The sequence below is a fragment of the Primulina huaijiensis genome, chromosome 2, assembly GCF_012295235.1.
Source record: "Primulina huaijiensis isolate GDHJ02 chromosome 2, ASM1229523v2, whole genome shotgun sequence".
In the NCBI taxonomy this organism is placed as follows: domain Eukaryota; kingdom Viridiplantae; phylum Streptophyta; class Magnoliopsida; order Lamiales; family Gesneriaceae; genus Primulina; species Primulina huaijiensis.
The window spans coordinates 23089400-23109389 of NC_133307.1; the positions used below are offsets into that span (position 1 = coordinate 23089400).

General features: G+C 29.2%; 2 protein-coding genes across 2 annotated transcripts; both read left to right on the forward strand.

Moving 5' to 3' along the window:
- Positions 1-1791: 1791 nt before the first annotated feature.
- On the forward strand, positions 1792-3919 carry LOC140970641 (benzoate carboxyl methyltransferase-like). The gene is made up of 5 exons (XM_073432456.1): positions 1792-1950; positions 2500-2713; positions 2798-2973; positions 3178-3433; positions 3687-3919. The coding sequence occupies exons 1-4, from the start codon at positions 1858-1860 to the stop codon at positions 3418-3420; spliced, it is 726 nt and encodes a 241-aa protein (XP_073288557.1). The 5' UTR covers positions 1792-1857; the 3' UTR covers positions 3421-3433; positions 3687-3919.
- Positions 3920-5111: 1192 nt separating this feature from the next.
- On the forward strand, positions 5112-7489 carry LOC140970642 (benzoate carboxyl methyltransferase-like). Its single transcript, XM_073432457.1, has 5 exons — positions 5112-5230; positions 5319-5532; positions 5639-5811; positions 6654-6911; positions 6988-7489. Exons 1-5 carry the CDS (start codon positions 5156-5158, stop codon positions 7345-7347), a joined length of 1080 nt encoding a protein of 359 aa, XP_073288558.1. The 5' UTR covers positions 5112-5155; the 3' UTR covers positions 7348-7489.
- The last annotated feature ends 12501 nt before the right edge of the window (positions 7490-19990 follow it).

A 19990-nucleotide genomic window follows, 5' to 3' on the forward strand; every position in this document is an offset into this window, starting at 1 on the left:
TATTAGTCCTAAGTTGAAATAGTTTGTACAAGAAGTTGTATAAATCAAAGTATTCTAGTGGACCATTACCAAAGGGAAAAAAGAGTGATGTATGAGTTGTTAATCTCCGAATATCCATAAACAAATTCGTATATATTTATTTATGACATTTACTCATTATTGTTATTGTTTTTATGATGCATTGTTGAAGCATTTTATGTGAATTTCATATACCAAAATATTGCATACCAAGTGTTTGATAAAATGCTTCAACAAAATTTTTTTTACATATTCAACTTGCATTTCTTTTAAATGATTTACCAAAATGTTTAATCGGTTTATACGAACGATTACTCTTAGTGTCTTCTACTTGATTTGAAAGCCAAATTAAATTTAATTCATCGGTGTTAAATATTTCAAGAACTGAGCTATTGTAGCTCAATAATTATCTCACAATCGATCATATCAACTGGTATCAGAGCCGATTGTTCCTGAAAGAGCATTTGAAACTTATTTTTAGTTTTAAAATTCGTTTTTATATTTTTCTTCACATATATACAAAGTTTCAATTTTTTGGCAGCTTACAGCAACCTTGGGAAAAATGGCATAACCCTTGCTCGGGTTTCCAAATGACAAACCGTATTTTACATTGCAAACTAGACTCATATAAGATCACATAGATATAAAATTTACAGCCGGGTCATGCACTTGGAAATGCAATTTAATCATTGAGTAGGTCTCTTGTGAGACGATCTCACGAATCTTAATCAACCCTACCGATATTCACAATAAAAAGTAATACTCTTAACAGAAAAAGTAATATTTTTTCATGGATGACCCAAATAAGATATTCGTCTCACAAAATACGACCCGTGAGAATGTCTCATGCAAGTTTTTGCCTTAATCATTAAATAGTATCAAGTGTGTTGTTGCAAAAAATGAGTCATAGAGAAAATTAGTTAGTTATCCATCTACATTTATCAATTCCAAAATTTCGAAGATATAAGAGGAGAACTCATTAAAGTAGAGATTGATTTTAAATATTGAGATGGAGAAAAATATGTCCTTAAATTGTTTTGAAAATATGGTTGTTTGATTCATACAAAAAGGGAGAGAAATATATTAGTTGAAATCATTATTTATCCAAGTTTTGTGATCAAAAAAATGGGAGATTGTTGGATTTAGAAACTCTAACAATCTTGATTTTGGTGATAACAAAATTTATTATTGTGTTTCTAACATATTTAATCAAGTGTAAAGTTTCTTACTCAAAATAAAATTGAAACTCGAATTTAATCGAATTTACGTCCCCGCCGTTCTTTATTTTGATTTTACTCGGCGCCATTTCATTTGTTGGCAATTGGTTGTCTTTTCAATTTCATAAAAAATAATTAAAACTAGCGTATCTGGACAGTTACTTTTTTCAATTATTGTTATTTAAAAATGGTTAATTATTTTTCTAACAAATAATGGTACAACTTTATTAAATATATTTGTAGTTTGTATGGAAAATATATGAATTTATACAAAAATAATTATATATATATATATAATTTATTTTATGGGATTGGGATAGGGATAGCCTCCACATTTGAAATGTGTTTAGTGAGATTTAAAGGATAAAATTATTAACGTTTGACAAATTGTCATACCTAAGGGGGCAGTAATCTTTCGCGGGTTAGGAAGGAAATAATTTGAATTAAATGGATGGAAATTTTTGGTGATTAATAATATTATCTATTTAAAATTATATTAAGTGGTCAGGAATAGCCGGTGAAATAAACGTGCGATCTTCAGTAGAACGACTTTAGGAGGACTTCAATTTATGTTTCTTTCAAATATATTATAAATAGCGACTCATACCCCATGCAGTAATTCATGTGCAGAGTAGTGAAAATGGAGTCGAAGAATATTCTAGGTATGAAGAAAGGTGATGATGAAACTAGCTATGCCAAAAACTCAACTCTTCAGGTAATTAATCTATGTTTATGTCTATATCGACACTTATCTATCTATATTAATATTAAATTAGAAATCCGATGAAACGATTATTAAAATTACAATTGTACTATTAAGATCCTTTGCGACTAAAAATATTAAACAAAATAGAAATCAATACATGATACTGCATGTAGACGACATGTTTTTTATGGACCGAGATTTTTTGGTTAAATTTTTTTTTTTTTGTTATTCGTAAAATATCCTTCACTCTTTGAAACATGTAATCCTAATATAAACTACAAAAGATTGTTAGTTGATTTTGAAATTAAATAAATAATCCATATATCAAAATTTAAAATTTATTTTAATCTCTTTATTTTGGTTAAATTTGTAGAATATTAGAAAATTAAATTATCGCTTATAATTTCATATTCTATATATTATTTAGCACATATGGAACTAGTAATTAATTATCTCTCCATATATTTCCCCCATAAATCATTTTTAAAAAACAGAAAAGGAGAACATTCATTATGAACATAGAAAATATGAATTGACGTTTCCTTCTGATTTTCTCAGAAATATGCCATAACAAAAACATGGTTCATATTAGATGAAACCCTGAAAAATATGGTTGATAATGAGATCTTCGCGGAATGTTGCTTCAAGATGGTGGATTTTGGTTGCGCATCAGGCCCAAATACATTGTTAGTCGCCTCCCATATCGTGGATGCTCTGCAAAATTTTCGTGACAGATTTCAAGAAATTCAAGTTTTTCTGAATGATCTTCCAGGTGAATAAAATGAATTCGTTTAAATTTCATTACTCGAATATCTAAAGTCCACCCTCCACTAAATGTGTGGTCTTGTTCCAATAGATAATGACTTCAACAATTTGTTCAAATTGCTGCAAAATTTCTACAAAGAAAAAGAAACGAAAATGAAGCAGCGATGCTTTGTATATGGCTCGCCAGGATCTTTCTATGATAGAAGGTTTCCAAGCAAGAGTATGCACTTCGGTTATTCTTCTTACAGCATCCATTGGCTCTCTAAGGTATGTGCTTAGATTCACTATTTATGTTTAATCAATGTTCAAAATTAAAGGGGTTTACATTCTTTCTTTTTAAGGAGTTTTTACTTGGTTTAAAATATCAGGTGACATATCATAATATCTACGAGTGTTCCGATATAAGTATTTATTAGAGTACTTATTGTTTAAATCTTATGATGCCTAATGATAGACCGTTGGCGTTGACAGGTTCCCGAAGGACTTGAGGACAATAAGGAAAACATATACATAGCAATGACAAGTCCCGCAAAGGTATTGGAAGCATATGCAAACCAATTTCGAAGAGACTTCTCGAAATTCCTAAGTGCGAGAGGTGAGGAATTTGTCTGCGGTGGGCGTATGGTGTTGTCATTAGCTGGACGGCGTATAGAAGATACCTCTTCCATAGATGAAAATGCAACATTACACAATTCTTGCAGAAACACTTCATGACATGGTCGTTGAGGTAATGTTAATTTCTACTACCATTTCGGGGATTAATTGTCAATAAATTGATTTCAGTTAGTAATTCTCCTCATATTCTTGACATTATTGGATGAAGTGGTCCTTCACATTTTTATGAAATTTCAGACCATGGGTTAAGAATCCAAATATTAAAATTTGGTCATGTCACATTAGGATAGACACTCCAAGCGTTCTTTTAGATATATTAAAAATCCATTTACCTCATGTGCGAACATATATATATATATACATAGGGGCTGATCAAGAAAGATGATCTATATTCTTTTAATGTGCCTATATACACCCCGTGCCAACAAGAAGTTGAGACTATCATCAGCGACGAAGGGTCCTTCAAATTGGACAGGATGGACGGCTATCCAGTCCTGTGGGATCCTAGCCAAGACGTAGAAGGTTTACTTTTCGAAAAAATGAGAAGTGCAAAAGTTGTGGCAGATGGTGTTCGGGCTGTAATTGAACCATTGCTGGCCACCCACTTTGGCGGGATCATGAATAATGATGTGGTATTCGAAAAGTATGCAGAAAAATTGGCTGAGCATTTGTCTAAGGAGAAGCCATCATACTTTACAATAGCCATCTCTNTAATGTTTTTCTTGCTAGAGTTTAGTTCATTTATTGAATTTCAGTAAGTATGTACTTTTGAAATATATTCGAATTGAGACCGAGGGCTTGGCCAATGGTGTCACCGGAATTCCTATGTATCGAACGTTTGCTCTTTTTTAAATATCTCCCTTCACACGCGCAGAAAGATTGGAGTAAATTTGTATGAAAAATACAATTGTATTCTTCTTATTATTATTATATATTATGTACTTATATTTAATTATAANATATATATATATATATATATATATTTTAGACACACCTACAAAGCTTAAAAAAGGAGAAGAAGAGTGAAGATGTTTTGGAATATTTTAGAGACCTACCTAGCTTTAAAAAAGGAGAAGATGAAGAGTATCGGTTTTGTCATGAAAGCTGACTTTTATAATTGTTTTCATCATGCCTATATATATGTTGCGCTGTGCCAAAAAAAAGATGAGATATAATCAGCAATCAATAATGGTCATTCAAATTGGACGTTTCTCCTGTTACATTGGATTTTAGTGAAGAAGTAGATGGTTTATTTTTCATAATAAAAATGCAAAACTCGTGAAGATTAGTATGGAGCTACGATAGGGATATATAGGTAGATGCTACTGCCCCCCTCGAAGACCTCTCATAACTGCGGGGCGGGGTGGTCCATGGGTAAGGCCACCTTATATTTATTTTTGAAAATTTATTTTTCTTATTTTTAAAATTTAAAATTTAATATTTGATTATATATACATGATTATTTGGAATTTTGATTTCGATAAATATATTAGTTTAATAGTCTATTTTTTTGTTTTAAATATATAACTACAATTGGTATTTTGAATATATGTATATATCATTTAGTTTTAAAACTTTTAAATATATATATATATATATAAATTTTTTAGATTTTAAAATTTAAAATATATTATTCATTATATTGTATATACATATATGTATTAATATGTATATAAAGTAACAAGTATTTCGGTCCAATCAATTGAATTGTTTTTAAAATAGATCGATTTGATCACTAATCTGATTACGAAAACATTAATATATACCTCCACCCATACATGTCTGTGGATATACGTATTACTGATTTCCTACTTTTGACAATTCATAGATTGAGATGGAATTCAAGAAAATTATTGGTATGAACGCAGGAGATGAAAGAACAAGCTACGCCAACAACTCTGGCCTTCAGGTAATTATTTTAACTCTAGTTATTATCACATAAAATCAAGCAGCCACTGATTAAACTACTGTAACATCTTGACATAAGTTTCTTGCAGAGAGTTGTGGTATCAAAAACATGGCCTATTTTAGATGAAACTTTAGAAGATATGATTGAAAAAGAGAGATTCCCCGAATGCTGTTTCAAGATGGTGGATTTGGGTTGTGCTTCCGGCCCGAATACCCTTTTGGTCATATCCCATATCATGGATATTTTCCAAGATTTGAGTGTTAGATTTCAGGAGATTCAGATTTTTCTGAATGATCTTCCAGGTGATCGAACAATGTGGCCTGAGAGAAATGGAATATTACAGTACTCGATCCTTTAGTTTCAATGGAAAAATATCGACTAAAATTCTGGACTTCTCCCCGCATGCAGACAATGACTTCAACAATTTGTTCAAATTGGTACAAAGTTTCTACGATGAGAAAGCTATTGAAAGATCACGATGCTGTATATATGGCTTACCGGGGTCTTTCTACGGCAGATTATTTCCAGACAGGAGTCTTCACTTTGCTTATTCTTCATACAGCGTTCATTGGCTTTCCCAGGCATGTTTTAGTACATATATACTCGAGTTAACACTTTATTTTTTTTTTAGTCTAAATTTTGTGGCACCAACTACGATTTCTGGAAGACGAAAATATCATATTACTCAACTATATATATACATGATACATGATAAAAATATAGGTCTGATTTTGTTATGACTAATTTTTAGAATATGTTTAAATTCTACTTGAGGTGTATCTTACGCCCAAATTAAATCTGAAGCATTAGATTGTTAGTGATTGGAGCACGTAATTCATACGCCCAATCCTAGAAATCACTTGTTCTTAAACCAAGAGGTACACGTTAATATTAATATTTATAATTTGTTTAGGGGAAAATTTTTAAAAGCTCTACCACTTTTAGGGTAAAAAAAAATCCTGAAAATCACTTGTTCTCAAAGTTTGAGAACTCTAATAATTTTAATGGCTTCCGACGAAAAATACAAAAATCGAAATCATTTGATGAAAATTAAACATTTATAAGTTATATGACTAAAATTTAATACTAAATTAGAAGACTAAAATTACTATTTTTCCCTCGTGTCTCTGGAGGGTCACACGTTGTAGGAAAAAAAAGTTAACAGCTCTACTACAGTTCAATTTAAGACAATCCTAGAAATTAAATCACTGGTTCTCTAAGTTTGAGATATATCACATATAAAATTGACTCATAATTGTTTTGTAATTGTCTAAAATACAGTGGTACTGTACTGTCTGGTACAGATCTTTACATATACGGATAACTTAAGTATACTTGTGCATGTGTAATGTGATACGTAGAAATCTCCTTTGCTATTATATTTTGCGATATGATCAATCGACTGTTACCGTAAAAAAGACAGGTCCCCGAAGGACTAGATAAACACAACAAAGAAAATATATACATGGCGACAACGAGTCCTCGGGAGGTATTAGAAGCATATGGTAAGCAATTCCGACGAGATTTCTCCAAATTTCTAAGCTTGAGAGGTGAAGAGATGGTCTCCGGTGGGCGCATGGTGTTATCATTTATAGGCAGAACCGTCGAAGATCCCTCTTCCATGGATGATAATGCTTATTTTACAATGCTTGCAGAAACACTCCATGAAATGGTGGCCGAGGTAGGGCTTTTAAAACTTTTAACCACAGTGGTACAATATATTCGGTAATTTCATCTCTTTAGTTACTTAAATTCAGGGTATTATCAGGAAAGATGATTTGCATTCTTTTAACGTGCCTGTGTACACACCATTCCAACAAGAAGCTGAGGCGATAATCATCAATGAAGGGTCCTTCGAATTGTTCAAGAAGGATGTTTTTCGAGTCCGGTGGGATGCACACGGGAACACCCATGGTCCCTTTTTCGATGAAAAAGAAAGTGCAAATCTCGTGGCAAATTGCATTCGGGCTTTAAGCGAGCCAATGCTTGCGAGTCATTTCGGTAGTTGTATAAAATGTGATGATGTGTTCGAGAGGTATGCAAGGAAAGTGGCTGCGCATATGTCAAAGCAGAAGTCGTCATACTATACTATGGTCATCTCATTGAGAAGGAAATGACACCGTAAGATGAAAGAGGATCGTGCTGTGTAAAATACTTATTTTACAAGATTTATGGGTAATTGGTTTCATGAGTTCTCATGAAAAGCCAAATATATTGATAGAATATGGATATTTTTCCGCTTCATTTCGATTTAATATTCATGAAAGGAGATTTTATAAGATTTCTTTTCATGTTGTTTACATCAAAAATTAATTAAATTTGGCAATATTGTGCAAATTAAACACTTGTATTTGCAAGTGTTTTGGGGAAAAAATTATCTCAAAAACTCTTGTAACAGTCTCACGGATTAATTTTGAGTAACAGATCTCTAGCTCAATCTAATTCATTAAAAAAATATTAATTTTTATGTTAAAAGTATTACTTTTCATTTTAACTACGAATCAGTTATTAGTCTCACATAAATAGATCCGAAAGACCTACTCAAAGTTTATATATATTGCACCGATGAAATTACATTTGTAATCAAATTTATATATATGTTAAATCTCGATTTTATCTTTAGGCATGACTTATGAGAAAGTTTGTGGAATTCAGCTTTTTCAATACCGTTGATTAATATTGACAAGATATGATTTAATACCATCGCATGGTTTGTGGGGGAAATGATGAAATATGATATAATAACTTGAAATATAAATATAATAAATCTATTTTTAACTCTAATTATTGTAAAATTCTAATCAAACATGGGATAATACATACAAGAATGTTGAATTGCATCCTTCACACAAAAGTCGAGTACTTGTCAAAACTGATCAATAGGATGGACGAACCCGCAACCCATCACAACTTATCATTTAGCTGAGCGCGAGAACCTACCATTTGGACGAGTTGGGAAATTGACAACAAAACTCGCCTGTTTGGTGGGGTTGAGTTGGACAACATGTTAATTTTTATTTATATTTGACGTGAAAGGTAGTCTATTTTGACAATTCTACAAGAAAGTGAACATTAATTCAATATATAGGTGATAGGTGTTTTAATTTTGTGTGTTGGGATCTTGGCATAAACGTAGTCCCATTTCTTAACGCATTAACATCTCGGTTCCAAATAAAATATGTTCAAAGAGGTACTGATTTGGACAGGTGCATCGTATTATAGAGGAAAGACGTTACATCAAATATTTAATTAACCCATGATTTTGCTTATTTCGTGCACGGGAAAACATTGACAGTATGAGGTTTGTTCATTGGACTTACATTTTTATTTATATGAGAAAATACGTATATTTTTTAAAAGTAAGGTAACGTTATATTTAAATTTTAAATATACATAATTAATTTTAGGTAGGATATCGATCACATATTTTTTATATAATTAGTCGATTTTCATTGGAGATATTGGTCGTCACCAAAAACATGAAATACACTTGTCAAAAAATTACTGATGCTGGAGCATAATTCGTGTGACCTTGGGCCGGAAATTCACGTTGTGACAATAGATTGGGTTTTGAGAGAATACCGAGCCCAATTCCTTATCTACAAAAGGAAAAGGAAATATCATAAAGATATTATTTTTCAGAAAATTAAAGCTATTTGATCTAATTACGATGGACTCCGTCATTAAATACTTAATTAATATTAATGATAGTTGTTCAATCCTCTCCCAGTTTGAGTATATCACACAGAACTTGTCCAATGTAATTTACTTGGTCAGTATGGTTTGTAGACTAATTTGTTGGTCATTTGGATTTTCCCGGAGCGTACAAAAAATAGCGGTTGCGACGAGTTCTCAAGATTTAAAAAATAATAAGATTTATGATGTCACAATAGATCGATCCATTGAAAGGTTCAAAAAGACCGTAACAACACATCATACTTAGCAAAAACCCGATAAATCAGATAAAAATTTAATATTCCAAGTGTTGATTTTAGAATTAAAGAAAATTAAAACCTTAAATGCTCTTAAATTATTTCCACGTCAATAAAAATTCAATATCCCAAGTGGTAACTTGTCAATCAACACTTTGTCTTGCATCCATCTATATATATTAGATCAATAGTTTCATTGGTCATTTCTAGTTCATTGGTCTTGTGTTAAATTAACATTCATGATTCAAATTTATATATTCAATATACTTCAGTAATTTATTGTCGAATGCAACGAAAATAAAATATGTACTATTATATGTTGTGATGTTCGTTGATCTTTTCCTACTTAATTAAATATTCACAACCATCGAGTAAATTATAAATAGGCAAAAAAAATAATAAAGGTTCATTTTGCGGCATCAGTTAAATGATTTGGTTAAATAAATATTCATGCTAAAATCTAGGAATTTAAATACCCCAAATCTTCCAAAAAATGATGGACAAGAGATTCATAATCTATATATATACACCAACTAAACATTCTTTTCTTTTCCATTTATTTATTAATTATTAGTTAAGACTTGGACATGATTACTTTGTGTTAATGAATTCTCAACCTCTTACTTCATGTGACAATTCAAATTAGTTAAGAATTGGATGTACAATTTCCAACTTCTTTGCGACAAAGTTATTGTATGTTTTATTTAAAATATATATATGTGAGTGGATGGGGTGTAGTTGGGGGCACGTTTGATAAATAATGTAATGTTCGATCAATCATAGAAATAATTAAATCAGAATGGGTGGATGGGGTTCAAATTAGAAAAAGATCCAATTAATGTTAGCCCTCAAATATAAATTGTTTCATTCATTACCAATATAATATCAAACCTCACATTTTAATTAAATTTTCTTTTTTGTAGCTAGCTTAGCACACTTCTCATATCCCTCCGTACAAAAATATATAAGTTTGTTTTTTTTACACAAATTAAGAAATTCACTTAAATCTATAAACGAATTTCCTATTTTTTTTTATTTAATTCATTTAGAAAATATTTTCATATTTTCCAAAATTTAATTAATAGGGATATATTAATAAAAAAAATATTACTAAATATAAAAATTAGATTATATATTTGAGGAAAAAAAACAAACTAAATAATTGAATGGGATATAAATAAATATTTATTTTTGGAAAGCTACATGACAAAATAGTGTTATTTATGTAAAATAAATAAATAAATAAATAAAGGTCCAACGCCAGCTGGTGGACATGTCTTTTCTTTATTGTGTAATAATTAATGGTGAATCTTTGAATACTCGATCGTCGAAATTTATTTTAAAATATGTTTAGGTAACATATTTTAAAATGGTGGAGCCCTCGGATTTAAGTATGAGATTGAAGATCGTTAATTGGATTTTATGAATCCGTCGACACATTTTGATTTTCCGACAGCGACATTGTTGGGATTATCGAGAAATAATGTTATTAATGTTCAATAATGTCACAATAAGACAAGTTAATTAAAGTCATTAGAAAAGGATCCACCTTAATCACTACTTACTTTTCTTATATAAGATAATTATAAAATTGATAAATAAGATGATTCCAGATAAATTTTCAATCGTTCACTTATCAAAGTTACCAAATTAAAAAGTTAAAGTTGGTGAAGTATTGATAATGGAACGACTCTAAATATTAGCTTGTGTGGGTGGAATATCGAATCATAATTAACTTTTTACTCGACTAAATTGTATATATTTACTTGCTCGAGCTGATTTATGATTATTAATTTAGAAAACCACAAAAACTTTAAATTTAAGAAGTGAAGCATACGTAGTGGTGCTGCTAGTCTACTAATAATCAAATCCTAATTTATGAATTATTGTTTCGGGTGTTAATGCTTGACGACATAAATTATGTAATTATTCATTGGCGAACTCAGAAAATAACCAACTTTGTTTTGTAAATTAAAAATTTTTCCTAGATATGACAATAGGTAGGGTTTTTTTTATCATAATATTATTTTTTTCTGAAATATTTATCAATTTATCTTGGTGTTTATTAAAAAAAAAAATCAAACTAATGTGAAAAAATAATTGCAAACTAAAAAATCCGGTGTCCCGCCTCTTGCAGGGACGGGGCAAAAAAAAAAATTGAAATGCCCTAACTGTAACCTGTGCTAACAAAAAATTTACTCCCCGCCGCTGGCAAAAGCGAGACAAGAATGATATAAAATTTAATATACCCGCCCTTAGCACAGGCGGGGAAAAATATTGATATCATGCATATTCTAGCGACGGGTATATTAAATTTGATATTATTCTTGTCTCGCCCCTTCAAAATGCAGGGTAGCAGGGGTTTGATAAAGCGCACAAAACCACTATATTTTGATAAAACTTTTGAAAAAATATTACAATCAGATTAAAAAAAGAGTAGGTCTCTTGTGAGACGATCTCACGAATTTTTATCTGTGAGACGGATCAATCCTACCGATATTCACAATAAAAAGTAATATTCTTAGCATAAAAAGTAATAACTTATCATGGATGATCCAAATAAGAGATCTGTCTCACAAAATACGACTTGTGAGACCGTCTCACATAAGTTTAATTTGCCTTAAAAAAAAAAACCCAAATTTTTCTAAAGAAAAAATCGTTTTCCCACCTTTGAAAGAGGGGGGCGGGGGAATAATTTTTTATTCCTGTCTAGGCGTTTCTAGAGGGACATTTGCATTGTATAAGATCATCTCTAACCACAAATTCTATTTTAGTGTCAATTTTACACTAAAATAGTGCGAATTTTGCATCAAATACAACATCAATCTCCAACTCATTTACTTCAAATCTTACACACAAAAAAATATTCTCGAAATATTCTTTTATTTATATTATTTATAAATCATTAAATCAAATTATTCCTTAATTATTAATAATTAACATTAATAAATATTTAAAAAATCAATAATTATTATTTTAAATTTTTATGTTTAGTATCTCATTATTAAAATAATCAAATAAATATTTTGTTACTATTTAAATAATATTTATATTTAAAAATAAATAACAAAATTAATACATATTTATAATAATTAAAACAAAAAAACAAAAAAAATAAATAAATACCTCTTGCGCCAATTTGGTGCAAAGTGGAGGCTACGTTATTTTTTGGCCAAAATAGCTCATCCTCCGTCGGAGCCAACCTTTGCATCAAAATGGTGTTAAAGGTTGGAGATGTCCTATGTATGCACACAATAAAATGGATATACATATAATATATAACACAATAGTATTATATAATAATAATAATAATATGAATACAATGTATGTGCATATAAATAATATAAATGATCTTGGAATACAAATTGAATCTGATACGTGGCATTGTTTTACCAAATGTTTCCTTAGTGGCTTTCGCACACATGGAGATTATTGGTTTCCAGCCTATATACCATATTCAAATAACTGAACTAATAAAAGGAGGTATTTAATTTTCAGAATAAGAATGAATATAAGGTTCATCTATGGTAATTTTACAAAACATAAAAAGAATTACAAAATATATACCAGAGAAATTAAACAACAGAGGATTTCCCGAAGACAACTTCAGAAACATAAATTCATGAAAAAATCACCCATAAACGCCTTAAACGCCATCACTCGGCTAAGCAGGCTTCGGCTAAGCAGGCTGAAGGGCTACAACATGAATTTATGTCTCTTGATTAACTTCGAACCTTGTGTTTACTATTTCCTGGTTCGTCTTTAAACCTTATGTCCAACCATTAACTCTCATATTACATCGAATTCCAAAATTTAAATGAAATCTTTTATCATTTCAATTTAATTCCAAGTTACAAATAAATAAAGATCATGGTTTAGTAATGGGATGATTTAACACAAATGTTTTAGCCTGTCATTCAGGCTAATGTATGAAAATATCAAAATTAAAACAGAAAATAAAGACAGTAAATAAAAACAGTAAACTTAATGAATTGTAACCAGAAGAAGAAACTTTTATACAAAAGGTTGAAGCTTTTATTAAGAAGGGTTGTTTACAAGAGAGGAATAGAGGGGAGCAAACTCGACCGTGTCCTTCTAAGAACACAGAGTGGTCCTATAAATAGATGAAAGTGCCGGACATGAAACCCCGGATTCCAACTAAAAATATAAACAGTAAATGCTTTGTTAAAGCAAACAGTAACATGGTTACAAAATTCAAAAAGTAAAAGTGATATGCCACCTACTTTTGTCATGATTTCATGGCACGCATGAGATTCCACTGTTGATGCGATATGTCACCCACTAGTTGATAATTCAACATGATTGATTAAATATGAATATCCTAATCATCTTTAATATTATCTTTTAATAAATTTTTGAGATTTTCAAAAATATCATTGATTTGAGAAAATTGAGGAATATCATCCTCTGGATCTTGAGCATCTTGCATTTGCATTAGATGAATAAATTGATTTTCACTTGATTCAGATGTCATAGATTTGTCCGATTTTGAATCAGAACATCCAATATTTTTGTAGAGATCTTTCTTCATCTATTCAATGTAAATTTCTACCATTTTCTCTTTGGAGTAAATTTCTGAATATTTTTTAGTCAAAATTTTAAATGGACTCATTGCATCTTTTTCTTTTTCTTGTTGATGCTGTAAATCTTTCTGGTATGCAGAAATTTTTTCTTTCATTTGATAAAGAGTTTCGGAGCCATAAAGCTGTCCAGTTGCTGGATCTTCTCTTAAAAGTTTATCCCAAAATTTAGTAGAGCTAACTCTCCATAGGCAAGGGATACCTTCATCAGTATAACCAAATTCTGGCTGCCAACTCCAGATCCATGGGATTCCAAATTCCATGAAGAATAGACATAGAGTCTTCCCATCAATCCAATGTTCAGAAAAGGATTTTTTAATGCTTGGTGAAACATTTAACCAAGTATTCATTGGTTTTATAAAAAACCTCAGGCAAAATTTTTGCTGATGGACCAAAAATCTTCCACCATATGAAGAACCAATTTGGAACAGGATAATGAAAAACATTTTCGCAAATTTTCAGAAACCATGTATGTTTCTTTTTCTCATGTTCATAAATAGAGTTTTATTAAAACTCTCTACATAATCCCAAAAATTAAATTTGAAACTCATTTTATGAGTATCAGAATAAAATTCTTTTTCAATCAATGGAGATATACCCCATTCTTCAATAGATATTATCTTTTTGATAATGAACTTGGAGAAGTTATAACTTCCTTTTTGCTGAGTATTACTGAAAAAGTGAGTTATATCAACACTTTTTGTAGATAACAGAAGATTTTCATAAAATCCTCTTTGTTTATAAGAACCAAATACATATGATGTATTTGTTAAATATCTCTCCATGATAGTCCACGGAGTCTTCTCCCATTGGATATCCTTTTCTTCTATAAGAAGAATTAATTCACGATGTTTGGTCTCTGTATATAGAGCCGAATCATTATCATCTTCTTTCATGATATTAGCATATGATGCTGAAGATTGAGAATCTGTATTAGATTTCTGCTTCTGTTTCAAAAATTCTTGAAACTCATTGTATAACTCATTATTTTGCTCAGTATTACTGGCTGATGAACTAGATAAGTTTTGGGCTATTAGCCTCTGTTTGCCATGCTGTGCTATTATATTAGGGGGTTTTCCCCTACCACATCGTCCTCTATAAGAGGACTCTCCTCTACCTCGAGAATACATATATGTAAATAAAGACATTAAGATAAATATTCACGAGTTAAGAAATCAGGTAGGTGATTATCTTCACCTTTTTTGTAAATAATTTCAAAATCAAAAGGGGCTAAATGAGCCTGCCATCTTGCAAACATTTGCTTAGACACATCATGTTTAAAATCTTTATTAAACATAAATTTTGCATATTTACAATCAGTTTTTATAATAAACTTTTGATTATATAAATCATTTTGAAATTTTAAAATACATCTAACAATAGCTAAGATTTCTTTTGCTACTGTAGAATAATTCTTTTGGTCATTATTCCATTTCCCAGAATAAAAACGAATCAAATATTCTTGTTTAGTTTGGGGATCTTTTTGTTTTAAAATTCCACCAAAATCTATATCAGAAGCATCTGTTTCAACAATTTTATCCCATTGGGGATTTGCTAGCATAAGACAAGGAAGATTTTTAACCTTTTCTTTTATAATTTGAACAGCCTTAGTATGATTATCTGTCCAGGGTAAAGGATTTTTCTTAAGTCTATCATATAAGATAGCAGAATCTTTAGTAAGATTTTGAATATAAGGAGAAATATAATTTAATCTTCCTAAAAATCTTTGTAACTGAGTTTTATCAGTTATTATATCAGGAAATTTTGATCCAAACTCAATACTTCTTTGGATAGGAATAATTTTCTCTTTTTCAATCATATGACCTAAAAATCTAATATTAGTTTGAAATAAAATCATTTTAGATTTTGAAATAACAAGACCATTTTGTATAACAATATGTTTAAACATTTCTAAATGTTTAAAATAAGATTCAATATCATTAGAAAATATCAAAATGTCATCAATATAAACAATTATAAAATTACTATACTGATAAAAAAAATATCATTCATAATTTGTTGAAAATCTGAAGGGGCATTTTTAAGTCCAAATGGCATTACTGTCCATTCATAATGTCCTGTAGGAACATTAAAAGCAGTTTTATATCTATCAAATTCTTGTATTTGAATCTGCCAAAATCCTGATTTTAAATCAAATTTGGAAAATATGATTGCATTGACTAATCTATCTAATAAATCTTTTTTTATTAGGAATAGGATGCCTAATCCATTTTAAAACGTTATTTAAGGGTTTATAGTTTATTACTAATCTAGGTACTCCTCTTTCTTGCTCAGAATGTTTATTAACATAGAAAGCAGTACATGACCAAGGAGATTGAGAAAGTGATATTAAACCTTTTTCTAATAAAGAATGAATTTCTTTTTTTACATAATTCTAAATATTCAGAATTCATTTGACAAGGACGAGCCTTGGTAGGAATATTTATTTCCTTAAAATCTTCTTCATATGGAAGAAAGATTATATGTTTCTTTCTATTCAAAAAGCATTTGGAAGATCATTACATATTTCTAATGAAAATTTATTATAAATAAATTTAATCTTATCCTGTAATTTAGGATTTTTTAATGTATCATCTATAGTTAAAATTTTAACTTCTTCTTTTAAAGAATTAATTTGAAAAATTTTTCTATCAATCTTTTCTTGTAATTCATTTAAAATTCTATGAACATGTTTAATTATAAACTGAAAAGAAATATGATTACCTTGATAAGTTCCTATTATGCCTGTTTCATCAACATGCTTTAAAGGATAAATTTGATAAATAAAAGGTAAACCAAGTATTAATTGGCTAGAAATATCTTTTGCTAATAAAAAGCTGGTTTGAATACAGTTTTTATCATTGCAAATATAAGCTTTAGGTAATTTATAATTTATTTCTAAAGGTTCTCCTCCTGCATGAGAGAGAGAATGAGTAGTTTTATGAAAATATTTTGTAGGAATTATTTCTTCATGTATAACATTCAAATCTGCACCACTATCTATCATAGCAATGAAATTCTTCTTATAAGAATTATCAATTAACAAAGTAATATTGGTATACCATTTTTGAGATATGATCATACTCAAAACAGATAAAAGATTATCATCATTAAATGAAATATTTTGATTATTATCAATAATGTCAGATTCTTCTTTGTTATTTTCAATAACAGAGATACGATAACTTAAATGATTATTATTTTGATGTAAAATTTTTATTTGTTCTCTAAGATTATTAATCTCTTTTACCAAATCTTGTATAGTAACATGATTCTGTTTACTATATTTTTATTGTAAAATATTTTTTAATTCTTGCATAGAATAAGCTTGTTCTTGTTTAACAATTATATTATTTCCACTACTTATTGAAGCAGTGTTTTCCATTTGATCTATTATAGTAGATTTTAATATTGGATCCTTAATCATTTTAAGGAATTCTAAAAGATTATTATTAGTTAAAACATTAATATTTAAATCTTTATAAAACTCATCATTTTTATTATCAGTATCACTTAGATGATTGATACAAGATTCCCCTTGTATACAATTATCACATCCTTCTTGATCTGAAGAACTGTAATCATTATCTAAAATTTCTTCTGAATTATAAGATTCTAAACTATTATCAGATTCACTATCTGAATTCTGATTAGAATCCATTATTAATTTTGTTTTTAGCCCAACATTGATTAGCATAATGTCCTGGCTTTTTACATTTTCTACAAATAATTATTTTATTTTTAGCTTTATAATTTTCAGCTTTCCGTAATTCACGGCTTTCTTTTCTTTTCTTCTTTCTATCTTTTTGTCTATCAGACAAATGTCTTTTCTTCCTAAAAGGTTTTTCTTCTTTATCTATTATTTTTTTTACCTTTATTAGGTAGATCCATACCAAATTGATCACAAAATTTACATAGTTGTTTTCTCTCAATTAAATTCTGTCTTTTAATTTGATTATTTAATTTTAATTCATTACAGAGAGCTAAACCCTCTTGGATACAAATACTTATTAATTTGCCATAAGTATAACTATCATAGGAAATATTTATATCATTCTTTCTTAAGACTTTTCTAATTCTTTCTGCAAAGAGAAAGGGTAAACCATCTATAAATTTGGCTTTCCAAAGACTATTATTACAGTATGGTATCTCATAAATTCGAGATAAAAAAGTATCTTTATACCATCTAAAATCAGTAAGTGTTTTACATTTTAGATTACTTAATAAAGTACGAATTTGTTCACTATTATCAGTGAATCTACCAGTAAAATGTTCAATCATTGTCGTTATTAATGAATAAACAATATTTTCTACTTGAATATTATCTTCAATTTTTATTGAATTAAAAATATCATTTTTCTGAAATTGATTTAAATAATTATCCCACCAACCTTTAAGTTGGCCAGTAAATCATGCTATAATCATTCTAGCAATATTTTTATTAGTATTACCTGAAGTTTTACACACAGTACTGTACATAAGCATTCTGTGAGCAGTATTATAAATTTGTTTATCACTAACTCCATCAATATTCCATTCATAAATACTTTTCCCATTATAACTATTTTTCGAAAAGAATTTAATTATAAAAATAACACAACATAGTCAGAACTCAAACACAAAATCAGTAAAATAATAATAATTAAATTTACATTTTAAAAATTCATATTTTACGTTAAGTAATGTGGGGGGGTGAGAATCATTGATGTTTATATTTAATTATATAATGTAATATGACTAAAGACAAAAAAAATATAAACCTAAATAATAAATATTATTTATGATTTGGGTATAATTATTTCGATATTGAGTAATGAGGCGGGACCTCTCCAAGCTGACCAATTACAGCGAAAGAGACGGGTGCCACGAACACCGGCGCTCTCTTTGACTTCTATTATACAGCCGACATCACTCCTAACATCCAATTTTGTGCACCCTATACAAAAAACTCCCAACAAATTTATTTAATAATAGATTAAAAATTATATATTTATCAAGATATGAAAAATTACTACAAAAAATCAATACAAAAGTACTCTTGAAAAATGATAACTTGCTTTTTTTAAATTTTTTTTATATATTGCTTTAAATAAAAAAGTTAACATTTCAACATTAATATATGCATCGTCACGTCGACGATATAATAATTTTAGTTTTCTACAAGTAACAGAATATGCATCACCTGGAAAACTATTTGAACAGATTTTATTAAGACAACCCTTGAAGTCTTGAACGCGTTATGGGTTGTTAAGCATACTGAAATAAAAATAGTATGTGTTATGTGTATCAAAATAAATAAATAAAAATCGTATGTCACCTCACATGCGACTCTTACCACTCGATTATGCGAAGGAAAAAATAGAAGTTATTGAGCTTATATTTGCCAACATTGTACGAATTTGATTTATGATATTTTTTATCGCATCGTTCAATCAGCTTTAATATTTATATCTCTTTAGTTGATAATAGAGAAAATATACATAATCATGATATTTACGATATTAATCATCTATATTATCAAATTTAAAATTTATATCTTGTATCTTTCAATTTTTTTTACAAATTTAGAAAATTTTCCGCTGGAGCGGTGATATGATTTTGTTTGCCTCAATACCACATTGACATTACATAAACACTACATGATAAAAATAAATAAAGTTGCAAAATTATTAAAATCACAAAAATATAAATATATTTACACTTTTCTCGATATATTAATATGTAATATTGTATTGTTTTCGTAAAATTTAAGAACGCAACACTTAATAAATAAAAAATAAAAAATACGGAAAGAATGAGTATCTTAGGAAAATTTTAAATAAAAAAAAAGAATTTACCACCAATGGGTAGGTGCTACATTATAAAAAGGCGTGTGTTAATTTATTTAAACAAGTATAAATATATACTCCAATTAGACAAAGAAGACCCCATCCGCCGTCTGCCTGCCCCCTCCCCCTCCTCCTCCCTTATTATCTCATGCTACGACATCAGAAAAAACAAATGCTTCTCAGTCAATCATATGAGTTCGATTTCTGATAACAAAATTTATAAATATTAATTTTATGTGTAGAAGTGCAAACAATGTAACACATTCCCAACTCACCCTTCAGTTTTGTGTTGAGTTGATTATTTGTATCCATCCTGATTGATGGAGATGGCTTCTATCGATTTATCTAATGAATATATTCAGTTTTCCTTTAATTTTTTTTTAATCGAAATTTGATAAT